The sequence below is a fragment of the Lissotriton vulgaris genome, chromosome 3_2 (genome assembly GCF_964263255.1).
Source record: "Lissotriton vulgaris chromosome 3_2, aLisVul1.2, whole genome shotgun sequence".
Lineage (NCBI taxonomy): Eukaryota > Metazoa > Chordata > Amphibia > Caudata > Salamandridae > Lissotriton > Lissotriton vulgaris.
This window is the reverse complement of record NC_141690.1, coordinates 218,085,708-218,103,759: the sequence shown is the minus strand read 5'-3', so window position 1 is coordinate 218,103,759 and position 18,052 is coordinate 218,085,708. Positions and strand designations below refer to the sequence as shown.

General features: G+C 47.2%; 1 protein-coding gene across 1 annotated transcript in view; it reads right to left on the bottom strand.

Moving 5' to 3' along the window:
* Positions 1–18,052, bottom strand: part of RNF212 (ring finger protein 212) — a 472,806-nt gene that overhangs the window by 104,285 nt on the left and 350,469 nt on the right. Inside the window, exon 11 of the mRNA XM_086964465.1 lies at positions 11,746–11,809. Within this exon, the coding sequence (XP_086820591.1) occupies positions 11,746–11,809 (64 nt within the window). The remainder of the gene's footprint in view (positions 1–11,745; positions 11,810–18,052) is intronic.

Below are 18,052 nucleotides of genomic sequence, written 5' to 3'. Positions count from 1 at the left end.
AGGGTACAATCAATGTGCTTATTGCAGACAGGAGGGACACATTAAATTCAATTGCCCTGTTTTGAATGAACGTAATAGTGGTAACTCATCTAGAGGAGGTCGTGGTGGTTCGCAGCAGGCATCACGTGGTAGAGGTCGTGGTGCTCAGAATGATCGTTCCGATAACTCTAATTCTAATAATTGTTTCGATCAACGTGGATCATCGCAAGGACGAAATGCGCAGTACAATGTAGACGATTATTACGTCGATCAGGGAACTGACGACAGTAATTACTAGGACAGCCAAAGACAAGGAGAGGGAGTGGTATCAGTTCCGGTTGATCAGAGAGGGCCTTACGTCGCAGTTGCTACATCGGGCGTCGTTGAGCCTTTTCTGTTGGACACTGGTGCAGCGAAAAGTTCCATGAAGCATTCGAAACTCCCTGGCGCACCTTTGTCTGGCTTAACAAATGTTTCCGTTGGATTCTCTGGCGCCCCCGTTAGCAATCCAGTTTCGCGCCCTTTGCCCCTTACAATTGGGCCACGTGAGCTGCAGGCTCCGTTAATTTTGACTACTGGTTGTGGTGAAAATCTTTTGGGCCTGGATTTGCTTAAACGTTTGTATGCAACTTTGTATTGTTCTCCTGCGGGTGTAAAGCTTACGTTAGGAGAAAGGGTTGTCTCTCCTATGTATTTGTCTCTTGATAAGCTTCCACCGGAATTGAGTTCTCTTCCTGCGTCTTTGTGGGCAACGGGTCCGAATGACGTGGGCCTACTTGCTATCTCGCCCTATGTTGTTCAGTTAAAATCTAATGTGCGTTTGCCACGTATTCCCCAGTATCGTATCTCCCTTGATGGTGAACGAGCATTGTTAGCGATCATTTATGATTTGATCGAGAAAGATGTTATTGAAGAGACTCGGGGAAACGTGTGCAACAGCCCTGTGCTGCCCATTCTTAAACGTACGGATCCTTCCAAACCGCCTGTTTATCGCTTTGTTATCGATTTACGGGAGGTGAATAAAATAGTGGTTCCTCAATTCCCTGTTGTGCCTGACATCACGGCGCTACTGACTCTGATTCCAGCTTCTGCATCGTGGTTTTCGGTGATTGACTTGAAAAATGCGTTTTTCAGCATCCCGATTGCCGAGGAGAGCAGGGACCTTTTCGGTTTCTCTCTTGGTGGACGCAGCTTCCGGTTCAAACGCGCTCCTCAGGGCTACTGTGAAAGTCCATCGATTTACAGTCAAGCCTTGAAGGGCCAACTGGATGCGTTTCGGTTGCCGGTCGGTGCGGCCTTAATCCAATACGTCGACGACTTATTGGTGGCTGCCGATACTCAGGACATTTGCAAAATTGCTACAGTGTCGTTGCTGCAACATCTCTGTGAGTTGAATCATAAGGTGTCCCCTTCTAAACTCCAATATTGCTGTCAAGAAGTAACCTATCTAGGTCACTTATTGTCAAAGGAGGGAAGGAGGTTGACCCCAGAGAGAATTGCAGCGATTGCGCGAATGGCTGTGCCAAAAACCCAAAGAGATGTGCGTGCCTTTCTAGGTATCACGTCGTACTGCAGACAATGGATTCCTAATTTTTCATTGCTGGCGAAACCATTAGTGGCTCTTACGTGCAAGGATGTTTCAACTCCTTTACCATGGACGGAAGAATGTCAGAAAAGTTTTTCTGAATTACGTGATTCATTGTGTTCGGCTCCTGTGTTGGGTACTCCAGACTACAGTAAGCCGTTTACATTATATGTTCACGAGAGGGAAGGCTGTGCTTTGAGTGTCTTAACGCAACCTTTTGGTGGTAAACAGCGTCCATGTGCATATTTTTCCTCGACCTTGGACCCAGTAGCTAGAGCATTGCCGAGTTGCTTGAGAGCAACAGCGGCAGCTGCGGTCTCCATCCGACAATCAGCAGGACTGGTCATGGATAATATGCTTACGGTGATGGTTCCGCATGCAGTCGATACTCTTTTGAATCGTACGAAAACTCAGCACCTGACGAGTGCGAGGTTGTCTGGGTACGAGTTGACGTTGTTGGCAAGTCATGTTCAGATAAAACGTTGTAATGTTCTGAACCCGGCAACTTTGTTACCAATTAGCACAGAGTCAGATGAAGTAGCAGAACATGATTGTTACTTGAGGACCGAAGAAGAAACAAAAGGTCGAGTGGACCTTAAAAACACCCCATTGGAAGATCCGGACGGTACACTGTATGTGGATGGGTCATGTTTTAAGTTGCCGAATGGTGATGTGACTACTGCTTATGCTGTTGTAACGTTGAATACTGTTGTTGAGACTGCAAGGTTGAATCAGAATTCTGCCCAAGCTGCAGAATTGATCGCTCTCACTAGAGCGTGCGTGTTAGCCAAAGGGAAACGTGTGAATGTGTTTACCGACAGCCAATACGCATTTGGTGTCGCACATAGTTTTGGACGATTGTGGAGAGAGAGAGGTTTCTTGAGGTCGCATGGTACGAAGATTCAGCATGGCCAACTTGTGAATGATCTTTTGGATGCACTGACGTTGCCTAAGCAAGTAGCGATTGTTAAATGTAGTGCGCATCGTAAGGTGACGGATGATGTTGGTCGTGGTAATGCGTTTGCAGATGAGATTGCTAAAGAGACTGCCCGGAACCTTAGCACTCGGATGTATGTGACGAGTTCGGTTAGGTGGCCTACAGAATCGAGCATGTGTGAGGACACTATCGAAAGTGTGAAAGAAATTCAGAATGAGGCCACCGAGACTGAAAAGATGAAGTGGAAAGAAAGCACGGGAAAGTTGGATGCGAGTGGTTGTTGGATTGATTTGTCGGATCAGAAAAGATGGTCGTTGCCCGATGCGTATGTGCTGGCCGTTGTGACAATGGCGCATGGGTTAGCACATATTAGCGCGAAAGGTATTTGTAAGTTGCTGTCTCCTGTATGGAAGAATGATGGTATCACGAAATGTGCTGAACGTCTGGTGAAGAATTGCATGGTGTGTATGATGTACAATCCTGGCAAAGGAACTCCAACTCCTCCTGGCAGTTTTGCTCCCCCTTCATGTCCCTTTGAGGTGATCCAATTGGACTTCATCCATATGGAGCGATGCAATAACTTGAAATATGTTTTAGTTGTGGTTTGCGCATTCTCCCGTTGGATCGAGGCTTATCCTCTCAAAGACAATACTGCTTTGTCTACTGCAAAAATCCTACTGAAGGAATATTTTCCTCGGTACGGAATGCCTAGAGTCGTGTGGTCAGATAACGGAAGTGAGTTCGTGGGTAGTGTGATGAAGAGTGTGTGTAAGGGCCTTGGACTTAATCAGAAATTCCATAGCGCCAATCATCCCCAGTCAGCTGGTTTGGTTGAAGGGTACAATGGCACCCTTAAACTCAAGCTAGCGAAGATTCAGGCTACGACTGGTCTTTCGTGGCCTGACGCTTTACCTTTAGCACTGCTGTCAACTAGGGCGACTGTACACTCCCGAGTAGGGCTTAGTCCCTATGAAATAGTGTTCGGCCGTCCTGCGAATGTGTGGGGGGTTCCTAGGCCAGGAAGGTTCTCTGATCTTGAGTACCCAATGTTGATCGATTATCTACATGACTTGACTGCTAAACTGAGGTTAATTCACCAACAGGTTTACGACGCATTGCCGACGCAGACGGAGGGTCCAGGCCACCAGCTCCAGCCCGGAGATTGGGTGGTGACGAGAAATTTTTCACGCAAGAATAACCTGGACCCGAGGTTTACTGGACCCTACCAGGTGCTCCTGGCCACGAGGACTGCCGTTCGTCTCGAGGGACGCAAGAATTGGGTGCATGCCACCCATACCAAGCGAGTCCCTATCCCTTTGCCGGCAGACCCGTGGGTAAGGAAAGGCATTGCATCAACTGAAACCGAAGCATTGCCAGCGTTGGTGCCTTTTAGCGACGCGCAGCCTGTTGGAGAAACCTCAGCGCAGCAGAAAGACACTGTTGAACAATTATCATCGAAAGACTCAAGACCAGAACACTCGACTGATCAGCAGGACGCTGCCTCTTCAACGGATCCTTTGTTCGACGAGCAGACACGTCCTGGGAAAACTCGATACTTTTTCCGATCTCGTACTAAAGACTAATAAAGATCCTGCTTTGCTGTATTGACAACTGCATTATCCCGTTTTCCGTGATCAGTTTTGAACATTCATATTACTGTAAATTATTCCTGTATATATATATTGAGCTTCATTCCATATACTTTTTGCTTTCACAGCTGAGAGACTTTGTTTTTGCATATATACATATTGTGCATTTAAGGCCGTAGGGCCGCGCGCGTACTTCCTTCTGGATAGTAGGTTTTGACGCTAGGTTAAAGGCCGTCGGTTCCTGGGAACTCCTAGGGATTGACTATTGCTACACAGAACGAAGTGCGTCAAGAAACGTTGCGGACGGTCGTAGGGAATGGCATTCTCGAAGCTGAACGATTTGGAAGGAGCACAAGCTCATAGATTCAAGCTGCAACAACTCAGTCGTACCAAATGTTTTATATTTCAATTGTTTGTATTATTTTTGACTGCTTCTGCACTTTTGGCGGGTGGGGTGTATTATACGATGTCTTACTTCTTACTTTCCGTTACACCTACTCCTACTTCTGACCCTAACCTTACCTCTACCGTTTCTCCTCATTCCTTTCATATGTTACCGGAACATGAGCAAGCTAGACGTGTAGAATTCCGCAACAATTCCTTTATTCAGCTCCTTCATCAACATCAGTTAGTGGTTAACACTACTAATTGTTGGGTGTGTGGGTTGATGCCACATACTACGGATAAGGGAATTCCATATCTGGTGTTACCGTATAGTTCCCATGGGTCCGCTCGAGCATTTCAGACAATGTTTCGAAGCGCACTGGGTTTCCACCCCATTCGAGAACCACGTTCCCCCTACTCTGGTCCTACCTCGTATCAAAAACCTTTGTCGATAGCAATAGAGGATTTAGATAGCGATATCTATGATCCCTCGCTTATTCCCGAAGAAGAGGTACAAGCCTATAGGGTCCTAAGTAGAGGTGAATATAGTGCGTTCACTAGCGAAAAGCAGCTTAAAAGCTCGCCTCCAATATGGGTCGTACCCCACACTGGTAATTTTTGTCTCATGGGTCGTGGTCGAAGATCGCAAGCCCGACTTGGAGCAAGTGCTTGCATTGAAAATTACATTCTGCCAATGTTCTCGTCCCCTGTGTTTCTGGCTGCCAAGGGTACGTACTTTATCTGCTATGATCGTGCATACGCATGGTTGCCCGCTGACTTCATGGGCTCATGTTTCATTGCAAATCTGTTGCCTCCGACGTTCACTGTAGATGCCGATTATCACAAGACTAGAGTTGTGAGAGGCGTAATTAGCGAAGAGGATACTGCCGGTCAAGAGGCAGGAGACTTTTTCAAGGGTTTCCTCCCGTTTTGGGGACCTATGGTTAATAGTAGGAACCTGAGACAGTTGACTCGAGTGGTAGAATCGACAGCTAATATTACTGCCAGTGCCCTTGGTAATATCACCACAGAACTTCAGGCGGATAGACTTATGACGTTACAAAACCGTATGGTTTTAGATGTCATCTTAGCAGATCGAGGTGGGGTATGTAAGGTGATCCATTCGAGCTGCTGCATTTTTATTCCAGATAATGCTCCGACTGTCTATCAAGCCATCTCGAGGTTACATAAGATCTCCGAATCCATACACGTGGAAGTAGGGGATTGGACGTTACTTGGATGGTTTTGGGGCCTGATGTCGACGTGGGGTTGGAAGATTCTGATGATCATCGGAGTCGTTGTGGTGTTCCTGTTCACGTGTTGCCTTTGTGTGCAGTGCGGTCCTGCCTTATGTGGCCTCTGTGCTACAACGTGTATGAGACAGCCACCTGTTACTAAGGGGACTCGATTGGACAGAGCTATGCTACAGCAACATCTCGATGGTCTGATGAATATCGAATATGATCCGACTAGTGCTTGCCTACATGAGGGCAAAAGGAGCGTCTGAGGTTCCGTGACAATCGTAAGTGGTGTTTTTAACTCGCACGAATATGGTCGAGTCTGGTATCTATGAACCGCAAATGACGAGTTTAGTAAGTGTGCGCAGTTTCGCTGTGCCAACTTAAACCGTTCGTTTGTTATGTGGGTTTTTCACCTGTACCCACGGGTTCCATCTTAGATACGGCATCCATTTTGTCTCTTGCCCTCAAAGTAGCCAGCGGACGGACGATGTCCGCTTCGCGACCCTGGGACTCCCAAGATACTTGCGGAAGACACATGTCCTTTGTAAGTGCCTTTATGATGAGGGGGATGCTACTGTAAAGCAGATGGCGCCGCTCAAGGCTCATCTTGCTGCACGGACTTATTGTCTCAGCCGTGCATCTCATTAGGCACGTCCCTTTGATGCCTGTATCTCGTGTTTCCCCGATACCTCCCTTTTACACCCTTTCCGATTTCCCCACTGTCTCCGTCTTCCTCTACACCTGTTCTTGTTCCTACTTCGATCTGTTTATTACCGATTGGAATGCACTAATTTTGGGAAGATGGGTTTTTACAGTTGGGAACCGCCAAATGTTTCCGCACTTATGATCCGGACCTCATGTGTTTCAAAGTGACCAAAGCGACCCCTCTGGGGGATGATGGTGGGAACCGGGTTGTAAACTTTTGTGTACCATGTTGTCTTATGGGTAAAAACTGTATAAAAGGAGCGACCCACAGAACCAATTTGAAGCAGTCTCCCCGAACTACACTCGATGTACTTCCTGTGATATCTGTGTTCCCTGCAGCAAATAAACCTTGAATCTTTGACGCCGAAGGAAGTGTCCCGTGTCTCTGTCACTTGTACGCCGGAGCAGGTTACCCACGAAGGTTTCAGGTGTTGTGCCCTGGCACCGCTGGGTCCTACAGAACCCAGTCCTTCAGGGTTTCTCTCTTTATAGCTTCACTTTTGCATTGGTCCTACCAGGGGCTGACGGTGGGCTGCGAAGGTTGCCGGTGCCACGTTTCCCATTACTGACTTTCTCCATGGGTCTGAACTTGGTTGTGACTGGCCCAGGACTGTATTGTTCTTTGCGGGCTTTCTATTTGGGGTTAGGGAGGGATCCAGGTGGGGGTTGGGGAAAGGAGGGGGACAGCGGGGGAGGGGTGGGGGAGGAATGAGGGTGTGGGGGGGGAAGGGAGGTGGGTGGGTCGTCCAGTGCTCGAATCCTAGGTGCATATTCTGGGTTGTACCTCAACATAGTCTAAAAGCCACCGGTTGGGGGGGTCCTCCCCCTCCCCCTACACTGGAACGCTCACCAGTTGATACAGCCTCACTTCACTACCTCACATACCAAAATGCCTAACACCTTTAAGATATTGACTCTGAATGTAAGGGGACTCAACAGCCCGGTTAAGAGGCGGGCGGTTCTCTCTTATTTGGAAAACACCAACGCTGATATCTGCCTCCTCCAGGAGACGCACCTACTGGCCAAAGATTGCCACAGACTCCGCTCACGAGCATTCCCAGAACAGCATTTCTCCTCCGGGTCCACCAAAACTGCTGGAGTAGCTCTTCTAGTGGCGAGACACTTCAAAGGGGAAATCCTCCACAAAATTGCGGAACAGAAGGGCAGGCTCCTAGCATACAGCGTTGCCCTGGGGGGATTGACTTTCACCGTAGGTTCCATATATTGCTCTAATGACGAACAGGCGACATTCCTACATACAGCCCTCACAGATATTACGGTGACCTCGGACAGACACATAATTTTGGGTGGGGATCTCAACATCGTCTTTGATGCTGCCCTTGATAGGTCTGCCCAACGTACCCACCATACCGGAAGTCACTCTACCTCATGCGTCGGTGGACTGCATGACCTTGACCTTCACGACCTGTGGAGGCAGCGCCACCCCGGAGAAAGGGAGTACTCTTATTACCCAGCGGCTCACAAGTCGTACACTCGCATTGATCATTTTTTGGCTACGGGTCCGGCGAGTTCCCTCACCACCTCGGTGGATATGGGAGTTATAGCGCTGTCAGATCATGCGCCAGTCACCATGACAGTCACCGCTCCACCATATATCCCAGTCCCTAAAGTGTGGCGACTCCGCAACACGCTTTTGCACAGGCAGGACGTGGTGAAACAAGTTCAGGCATCGATTCAGGATTTCCTATGCCACAATGCAAATGCGGATACCACCCTGGCAACCCAATGGGCCGCCTTAAAAGCGGTCCTTCGGGGGGAATTTATTGCCATCTCCTCAGCCGACAACCGCTTGCGACAGGAAAAAAGAGAGGAACTTACCCTGAACGTGCAAGAGCTCGAACGTATGCACCAAAGGACAGGGGCCCCGAGAATTTGGAAACAACTTAAGGTAGCACGTGGTCACCTAGCAGCGCTAGACATAGATCGTGCGGAGTATGCGGCATTGAGGATGAAACATGCCTACTACACGGGAGGAGACAGGTGTGGTCGGTTACTATCAAACCGACTCAGAGTGGCGCAGCAACAGCAGAAAGTGAAGGAGATAACCCGCACTGACGGATATATTGTGACCGATGATGCGCACATTCCGGAGACATTTCGTGACTTTTATGCTGAGCTCTACAAGGGCACATCTCCGAATGTCGCCACGGCGGAACAATATCTAGACACCGTCTAACTCCCGTCTCTCGCACCAGAACAGGCAGCTTGGCTGGAGAGGGACATTCGCGTCGAGGAAGTAATTGCGGCCATTACACGTCTGAAGACAGGGAAAGCGCCTGGACCAGACAGCTATTCCTCTTCATTCTACAAAACCTTCAGCACCACCCTGGCACCGTTGCTCACTCGCCTATTTAATTCGTTCGCCACACCAGGAGCCATCCCACCGGATCTCCTGTGTGCCTCCATATCAGCCATCCCGAAACCGGGAAAGGACAGAGCTAAATGCGGTGCATACCGGCCAATCTAGCTCCTTAATGTAGACCTAAAGCTATACACCAGCATCCTCGCGAAGCGTCTTGCTGCCCATTTACCAGGCCTGGTGGACCCCGATCAGGCGGAGTTTGTACCTGATCGGCAGACAATACGAAGAGGGTAGTTCACCTGATTGAGAAAGCCTCCTGCATACCTGGGGAGCACATGCTACTAGCGGTTGATGCTGAGAAAGCATTCGACCGTGTTCACTGGCCTTATCTGGATATGGTCCTGGAAAGACTCGGGCGCTAATTTTTAACTGCTACAGGGCTCCCTCTGCAGTGGTGAGAGTCAATGGCTATACATCGACTGCATTTCCAATTGAGAGAGGCACGAGGCAGGAGTGCCCGTTATCACCACTCCTCTTCGCCCTATATATGGAGCCCCTTGCACACAGAATTCGGCAGCGTCAGGAGGCTATCGGAGTGAAATTCGGTGGTGACCTTCACACCATTAGTCTTTATGCACGACGACGTCCTACTCACTTTGGACCATCCGCGCACGGCGCTGCCGGCTTGGGTTGCAGAACTGGAGGCATTTCCCAGGGTGTCTGGATTCAAAATGAACACGGACAAGTCGATAGCACTGGACCTGTCCCTCAGGGCCCAGACGCGGGCTTACTTACAAGACCTCCTCCCGGTTCAGTGGGACGCTGATACAGTCCTGTATTTGGGAATACAACTTGCTCAGACTCTCACCAGAATGGCCAATGCTAATTACTCTACACTGCGCAGTCGCATCCGGGGAGAAATAGACAGATGGAGACATCTCCCCTGTCATGGTTGGGCCGCATAGCGGCAGTTAAGATGACCGTATTGCCGCAAATATTGTATCTCTTCCGTGCCCTTCCGCTACAGCCCCCTGTGGGCTGGATAAAGTAAACTCAATCGGCCCTGGCTCAATTTATTTGGCAAGGTCGGAAACCAAGACTGAAGAAAACACTCGCCACTCTCTCCCCGGAAGTGGGAGGACTTGGTATTCCTGACCTGCTTAAGTATTTCCAAACGACACAATTGCGCTATCTGGTGGAATGGAGTAAGTGGGAGTCCGACAAACACTGGCTCTTTCAGGACCAGGCAGTGACAGGGCGCCCACTGCAGGAGATCCCATTCCTGCCACGGGCTCATAGACCGGACAACCTCTATGCTTCCTACATAACGAGGGTTCTGCTGGAGGTCTGGGACGCTATTAATGCCCTTCACGGCGTGACCACGTTCCCTTCCCCGCTCACACCTCTGGTGGACAACCCGGACTTTACCCCCGGCATGGTCAAGGAGGCATTTACACACTGGAGGTCGGTGGGTTGCCGTTTCCTGTACCATGTATACGGCCCGGATGGTGTGCTCCTTTTCCAGCTCTTTAAGCAGGAATATAACCTCACTGAATCAGAACGGATGCAATATATGCAGGTTCGACACTGGGCACAGCAACCACAGGTCCGTGAATCGGCCGATAGGCGGTTCACCCCGTATGAGCGTTGGATCCCTCAGCCATAAAGAGTGGGAGAACATTGCATACAGGGCACGCCACTCAGCATACCACATGGGGCTCACGGAGACGTTTACAAAAATATCCACATACTGGTATTACTCCCCTAAGAGACTCTTCGAAATGGACCCTTCCAAGGACAAACACTGCTGGAGGGAATGTGGGCACATTGGAATCTTGACACACATCTTGTGGGACTGCCCGCTCATCCAATCGTACTGGACACATATACTGGACGAGGTAGACACACACTTTCTGACAGAAATACCCCGATTCCCGGCCTATATTCTGTTGGGCCTTCCAAACTGATTAACCTACCCATTGCGCACGCGTAGGGGTCGCCAAATGGCCATAGCCCTGGGAGCAGCGCTGCAAAATATCCTCACATACTGGCGCACCACCAACGTCCCTTCCACTACGGGCTGGTTACACAGGATGTGGCATGTGTTAGGTATGGAAAAGCTGTCCCTTACTGCAGCCGGGAAAGGAGACCAATTCGAGGAACTCTGGCAACCTTTCAGAGCTATGTTGCTAATGGAATTCACGGAGATAACCTGTCCCCGTTATCTTAGATTGTTACGCCTTACAGCGCCCGCGGCCACAGACTCTTATGGTGCCCGAGTCGGATGGGGTGAGAGATCGTCATGGCCGAGCTGTAAAGGGACTGTGGGGAGCACTGGACGGGGAGGGAAAGGGTGGGGGAGTTAGGAGAGGTGGGGTGAGCTACTGTTGGGGGGGAGGGGTCTTCCTCCTGGCCTACACAGTTTTCTTGGTTCAATGCCTTTTCTTTCCCGACAGGATGGACATTCTTGCTACTGCGCATACTCCTTTGTGTTTCAAGCCCCTGTTGTGGGCCAGCGTGTGTAAGTGGCATGACTCTAATGTGAGTTGTATGACGCTATGTTGCCCTTCAATAAAAAGATTTAAACCTAAAATGAGGACATTCCACCACACTGGAGGATTTTTTCCATAATAAAATTTACTTTTCATGTATCAGTCAAACAATACCGATTCTGTGAATCAATTATGGAAGTTGCCTTATTATATATTCATTCTGCTTACAAAAAGAAAAGGTGTACAGGTTAAACCAATAGAAGGTGATATCACAATCCACAAAAAGTTAAGTAGGGCACTGAGCATTGAAACGCCATACAACCAGCAAGAGGGACTGAATAAAGAAAATAGGCTATTCTCAAAAACAAGAAAAAACGTTGTTTCAGAAATATGTAAGCTTCTCTTAAAACAATTGTACCACCAACTCTACACTTGTTATGCCCTTAGACAATTTCCATACAATAAGAGCGTCTATGTCTTGTCAATACCAGTATATTTTTTTCAACTCACCCATTCTTCCATCCTGTGGAGGACTTATCAATGACAATCGATTCGGACCAGGCATGCTCTCTGGCTAGAAACATGTAAAGAATATTATCTATTATATACTTCAGTTAAAAAAGCTTCCTAAAACATGCTAAACACACTAGATATTAGAAAAAGGGAAATTATTTTAAAATAAACAAGCAGGGGATGAACTGCTTTATAAAGTAACAGGTGCACAGTACAATGGACAGCCCCGATATCTGAACATTCTACATTCGAAATTCCAGCATGCCATTAAATGAGAAGAACAAAATTAAACAAAATTCAAAACATAAATTAGAAAACACATGATAAACTAGCACACAGAACTAGAAGGAGAAGGGTTTTCAAACAGGATATTCTAACAAAAGTATACCTGGCAAACAAAGCTATGAGGAAATATAAGTGATAATTCGAGCTTAGAATGAGTCCCTTTGCGTCTGATTTTCCACTGGATACCCTGTCCAGCGAATAAGGGTATGATTTTCTTTCCCACCTAGTCTCTCAGCTCCTTGCAAAGCATAGGAGTTGTGCACTCGACAGTCAGTTCTATAAACCAACATTGTTATTCGATACTTCAATAAGTAGAAGAAGGCCTACTAACCTTTAGAACATTTAACATGTTCAAGCCAACAGCTCTCCCACACTTCAGGAATTCTTTCACTCCTGCTCATAGTTGAACTTAAAGTCTTCCTGATTTTGTTTCAGCATCTCCATGTTTCTGTATTCAGCAAAACTACCCCTGACCCAAGAATTGAGAAAGAGCGTGCTTCAATCTTCTCTGCACTCCAGGGAAACACATGTAGAGACTCCTGCCAAAGTATTTGGAGTGGTGCGATAAGGTCACACCATGTGTCATGCAAGTCACACTTCACTGATATTCCACTACTTTCCCATACAGAAAATTCTTTAAATAAGTCTGTGTCACTTAGAAACAATATAATGCTGTCAAAGTCATCCAAAACATTACTAGTTTCTATTGAGATTAATTGGATCCCACTTTTAAATACCAAACTTTCGTTCACAGACCGCGTTCGCCATCTGGCCATGATCCAACTCATGAGGTAGTTAACCAATACCAAGATAGCACTTGCGTGAAAAACAATTCACCCACCTCAAAATATCTAGTGCCAACTTCACCCATGGTGAGTCAAACACCTTGATAGATAAGACCAGGGAACTTTGAGTTACTGAAACATTGTACCTGGACAAACTGCACAAATCTGTGGACTCCACCTACATATTTCTACAAAAGCATAAAACATACTTGCCTCTGTAATGCATTTCACATTTTATTTGTTGCATGTGCTAGGATAATAGTAGCATCAGTAAACCCCTCGGGAGGACCCAATTTAGTACCACATCAATCCGAGAACAGGAATCATTTATCCTTCAGCTTCTAACACTCCAAATACGGTAACTATCCCGCTGGCTCAGCCTGTTCAATCTAGGCCGTCTATTAGCAATCCTTCCTTTTACATCAGCCTAAACTTATCCTTCCTACCGACTTCTGCCCTATCCTCACAAGAAAAAACTACATTTGCATCAGCAAAACAACATTTGGTTGTACCATCTCTAGTATTTCTGAACCAGACAAACTGAATCGGAAGAGGCACTCTGCTGCGGAGGTTTCTGTCCTTGTAGGTATTCCTCTTTAAAACTGTGATTACATCACACCCAACATCCTCCTACTAATACGAAGAGCATTGTGATTAATCCCTATGCATGTAAATGCATACAGGATAGAGCTGTGGTCATCAAGCACACCAGAGGGCATACCGTATGAAAATGTAAAATGAAAAGCTGCCCAGCAGCAGACAAATGTCAAACAACCTCACCAAAGAGTGACATGTTCATCCTTAATGGCTACAGAAATAAAGGCTACCTATCTCCTCTAAGTTTCCATTACGTCAGAGAACGTTGCCATAAACCTGTCATCAAAGAGCACGTCGCTTACCTTTGCTAAAGTGGTATCTCCTAGAGACTATCTAGCCACGTGGCTTCGGCAGCGGCGCTGTCTGGCTGAAAGTAATATGCCCGGTGTCTATATAGGCACCACCGCAATGTACTGACCTCCGTTCTTGACTATTTTCCTGCGTCAGAAGCACAGAACCAAACTGAGGAGGCATTACGAGTGTGCCAAGGTGAGGTCCTTAAGGATCTTTTCAATGTGAGATATACCGTTTGCAGAAAGGGGAGGATGGAAGTGTAGTTAAGGAATCTAAAGCTAGACAGAGTCCCTACCAGATAAAACGTTACAAAAGGTAAGTAACTTGTTCGTCTGACACAGACTTCAAGCCGCAGATTCCTTAGCTTAGAATAGACACCTAACAATCTTTACCCGGAAGAAGGTCTGGAGGACCAAACGGGCAAAATGCCCATCCCATTAGACCTGACTGTCTAGGCAGTACTGTTTGGCAAACACATGCAGCGATGCCCACCTAGCTGCATGACATGTCCAGGACTGAGACTCCTTTCACTAACACAGTGGTCACAGCCTTGGCTCTGGTGGAATAATCCCGCAAACCCTCGGGGGCTGGTTTGCAGCCACTGCGTAACAGATTTTAACCGCTTAAGCACACTCCCTCCCTAATGTGTCTGTCGGCCATTGGCCGACACTGGAAGAGTTAAACCGACACCTCTCGTGTTTTGCACCAGAGGGTTTTTGTTACAACACTGAGTCAATGTGATTCTAGAATTGGTTTATTGACATGAAGAGATACACCAGCAATGATGGTGCCAGCCGATAAGCCCTCATTCTCCAACTGTCCCTGCTTAGACCATGCTCACATGGAGACCACTAACATTCCTGGTGTGAGCTGCTCATGCATCCACTTAAAGGATCAAGAATAATAAAACCACAACACATCTCCCTTACATAACAATGCAAAACAAATAAGAAAACAATATAAGAACACAGTACAGTTGGAATAAGATGGACATTTTGAATATCCTTACGCAATGAAATGTCAAACAGGGGAAAAGGAGGGAGGAAGGAATACGATCAGGAAACAACAAATGTATTTCAGAAACATCCACAATTTATTTCATTACATAGTCTCTGGAACGAATAGGAACTTTATATCTTGTGGTATAAGAGCCCAATCCTCCCCCGCCCCCAGTAGAACCCTTGATCACAGAGTTGTCATCCACACCAATGGGAGGTGCTTCGCTGCTTGGGTACCTCGCAAGCATAGACATGCTCCACTTACAGCCTTGTGAACTGTTACTACATTTCTATTGATGGAGAGAATAGTGAAAGGGCCCATAGGCTCCGTTACACCCTTCTTATCCAATCCTGGTTTCTTTACTAAGACTCTATCTCCAACATTGCTGCCCACAGAAAATCTATGGCCCGTGGTGCAAAGAGCTGTTTTCTGGTGTTATTCCAAACGGACTCAAGAATTTCTGCATTTCTCGCAAGGAAAACTGCACCTCATTATCCCTCACCAGATATTTGAGTATACCTTCTCCTGCAAACCATCTTAAAGAAACTCCAAACTATTTTGGTGCACACATTACTCACATACTGGGGGAAACCCATTTGGATGTTTAATCCAACAAGAGCAATACAAACCTTTCAGTAGGCTGTTACAACTCAAAAAGGCCCTATGTTGCCCAAACTCAATTTTGTCCAAGCCTCATCCGGCACCACAACTGGTGACAGAGGAGCCATATTGTTTACATGCACACAAATATCATTTTTCACCACCCGTTCCACCTGGTGATCCACACCCAGCCACCAATTACTCTTCTGAACCCTGGCGTTCATTGAGACTTCTACCAATTTGTCCTTCACGGCCTAGGTTAAACACTTTGGATCTCATCCCCTTTGACGGCATTACTCTCTCACCCCTTACTAGATCATTTCGGTACAACGTGAGTTTGTCCCTTACAATCCAGAAAGGCTTTAACACGGGGCTCAGGCCTTCGTAATTAGGCTAGCCCTCCACCAGAAATGTCTTGATAAGAGCGAGTTCCTCATCCCCCTCACTCCTCTTTAGCCGTTCATCCTTCGCGATAGCAGGTTTTCTTACACAACTCACACACTCCCATCCTCAACCATCACCTCATTTTTTGCTACCCACAGGTAGGCACAACAGTCAGTCTTCTCGTTTGTTGACCCATGGAGATATTGGACCTGAAAACTGAATTCTTCTAACCCTTCTCTCCATCGTTTGAGTCTGAGAGTCATCCTTTCACTGTGGTTGCAGGATAAAAACTGGACATGGGGTCGGTAAGCAGTCCTCACCAGGAAAGTGATGTCCCACAGCTAAAACTCAAAATGCTTCACTGCCCAAGCTATCATTAAAGCCTCTCTTTCAATGGATGAGTGGGGCTACTCAGACTTTTAAGGGCCCTGGAGGCAAATGCCACATCGCCTCCCCACCATCAACCTGAGAGAGCACTGCTCTAGACTGGCATCCGTTGTTAAAATTATTATTTTCCTTTCATCAAAGTGCGCCAGAATGGGCATTCTGCTAATTCCTTATTTCACAGCTTGGAATTCTGTTCAACACTCTGGCGTCCATACATATTGGACTCACTTTTTCAACAAAAGATATGGGCTCCAACACACTAGCAAACCACTTTATGAATTTGGAACAGAACTCAGCAAGCTCTGAAAATGATCTCACTTGTTCCTTGTGCGTAGGAGTAGGGGTACACACTAGGCTATTAGCTAGTTCTGAATTGGTTTGAATGCACTCCCCTAAAATGACATGACTCAAATAGATGACTGATTGCCTTTCTGTTTCTTCAGCACGAGACCTTTCTCTTCTAGTCTACCCAATCCCCTTCTCAAAACTTCATATTGCTCACTCACATCCTTGCCGTAAATGAGGATGTCATCCTGGAAGAATAAGATGTTCGGTAACTCTCCCATGATCATCTTCATTATCCTATGAAAACAGGTGGCAGCCGAGGCCAACCCAAATGGCCTCCTAATAAGTCTTTAAGCTCCCAACAGAGTTACAAATGAGGTGAGGTGCCTCAAGACCTGGTGCAGCCTCACCTGATGATAGGCCAAAGAAAGGTCCAAGACTGAGAAGATATTAGCACCCTTAAGCATGGTCAGGGACTCTGAAATATTGCAGAGTGGTTGGCGATCCTCCCAGATCCACTTATTAGGGTTTCTTAAGTCCAAACACATCCTGATGGATGTCTCACCATAATACCTCACTTGTGTGGGTGGGGCAAGGGCCTGTGACTGGGAAGAGCCCAAAATATAGGAAATAAGGGTATAGCACAGAGAAATCCAAGTGCAACATTTTTTAAAAAATACGTTTTTAGCCAATTCTGCATTGGACACCTACACAAGTGAGGTATCATTTTACTCAGGACACTAAGGAGAACGCTGTGGGGTAAGACATTTGTGCCGCCACAGTGATTCCACACAAAAATATGTCGAAAATGTGTTTTTTCTGCTAGATTTGAGGTTTGCAGGAGATTCTGGGTAGGGAAACGTTGGGGAGTCCACGCAAGCCATACCTCATTAGACTCCCCAGGGTGTCTAGTTTTCAGAAATGTGTGGGTTTGGTAGGTTTTCCCAGATGGTGGCGAGCCTGGGGCCAAAACCCCAGCCCCCCCCCCCCCAAAAAAAAACAGGTAGTTTTGTTAGAGGTAATTTTGAAGTCACAACAGTACGATTTGGCCCATTTCCTGTTGCAGCTACTACTGTCTACTCACACAAGTGAGGTACCATTTATATCGGGAGACCTAAGGGGAGCGCTGGGTGGTAGGACATTTGTGGATCCACGCAGATTCCAGAACTTTTCCACACATACATTCGAGAAAAAAGATTTTTCTGCAAAATTTGAGGCTGGAGAAAACTGGGGGACCCACGCATGCCTTGCTGGACTCCCCTGGGTGTCTAGTTTTCAGAAATGTATGGGTTTGTTAGGTTGACCTAGATGGCCGCCAAGCTCCGGGCCAAAAACTCATGGGACCCATCTCGCAAAACCAGGTTGGTTTGTGTTAGGTAATTTTGATGACGCCTCAATAGGTTTTGGGCCCTTGTCTGGCGCGGGTCCTTGAACCACCCACGTGAGTGAGGTACCATTTTTCTGTGAAGACTTTGGGGAACGCGGGTGGGTGGAATTTTGTGGATCCACGCAGATTCTAGAACTTCCGACCACAGAAATGTGAGGAAAGTGTGTTTTTCTGGACAATGTTTTAGATTTGCAAGGTATTCTGGCTAACAGAACCAGGAGAGGCAGTCAAGTCACCCCTTCCAGGATTCCCCTGGGTGTCTAGTTTTCAAAAATGTATAGGTTTGCTAGGTTTCCCTAGG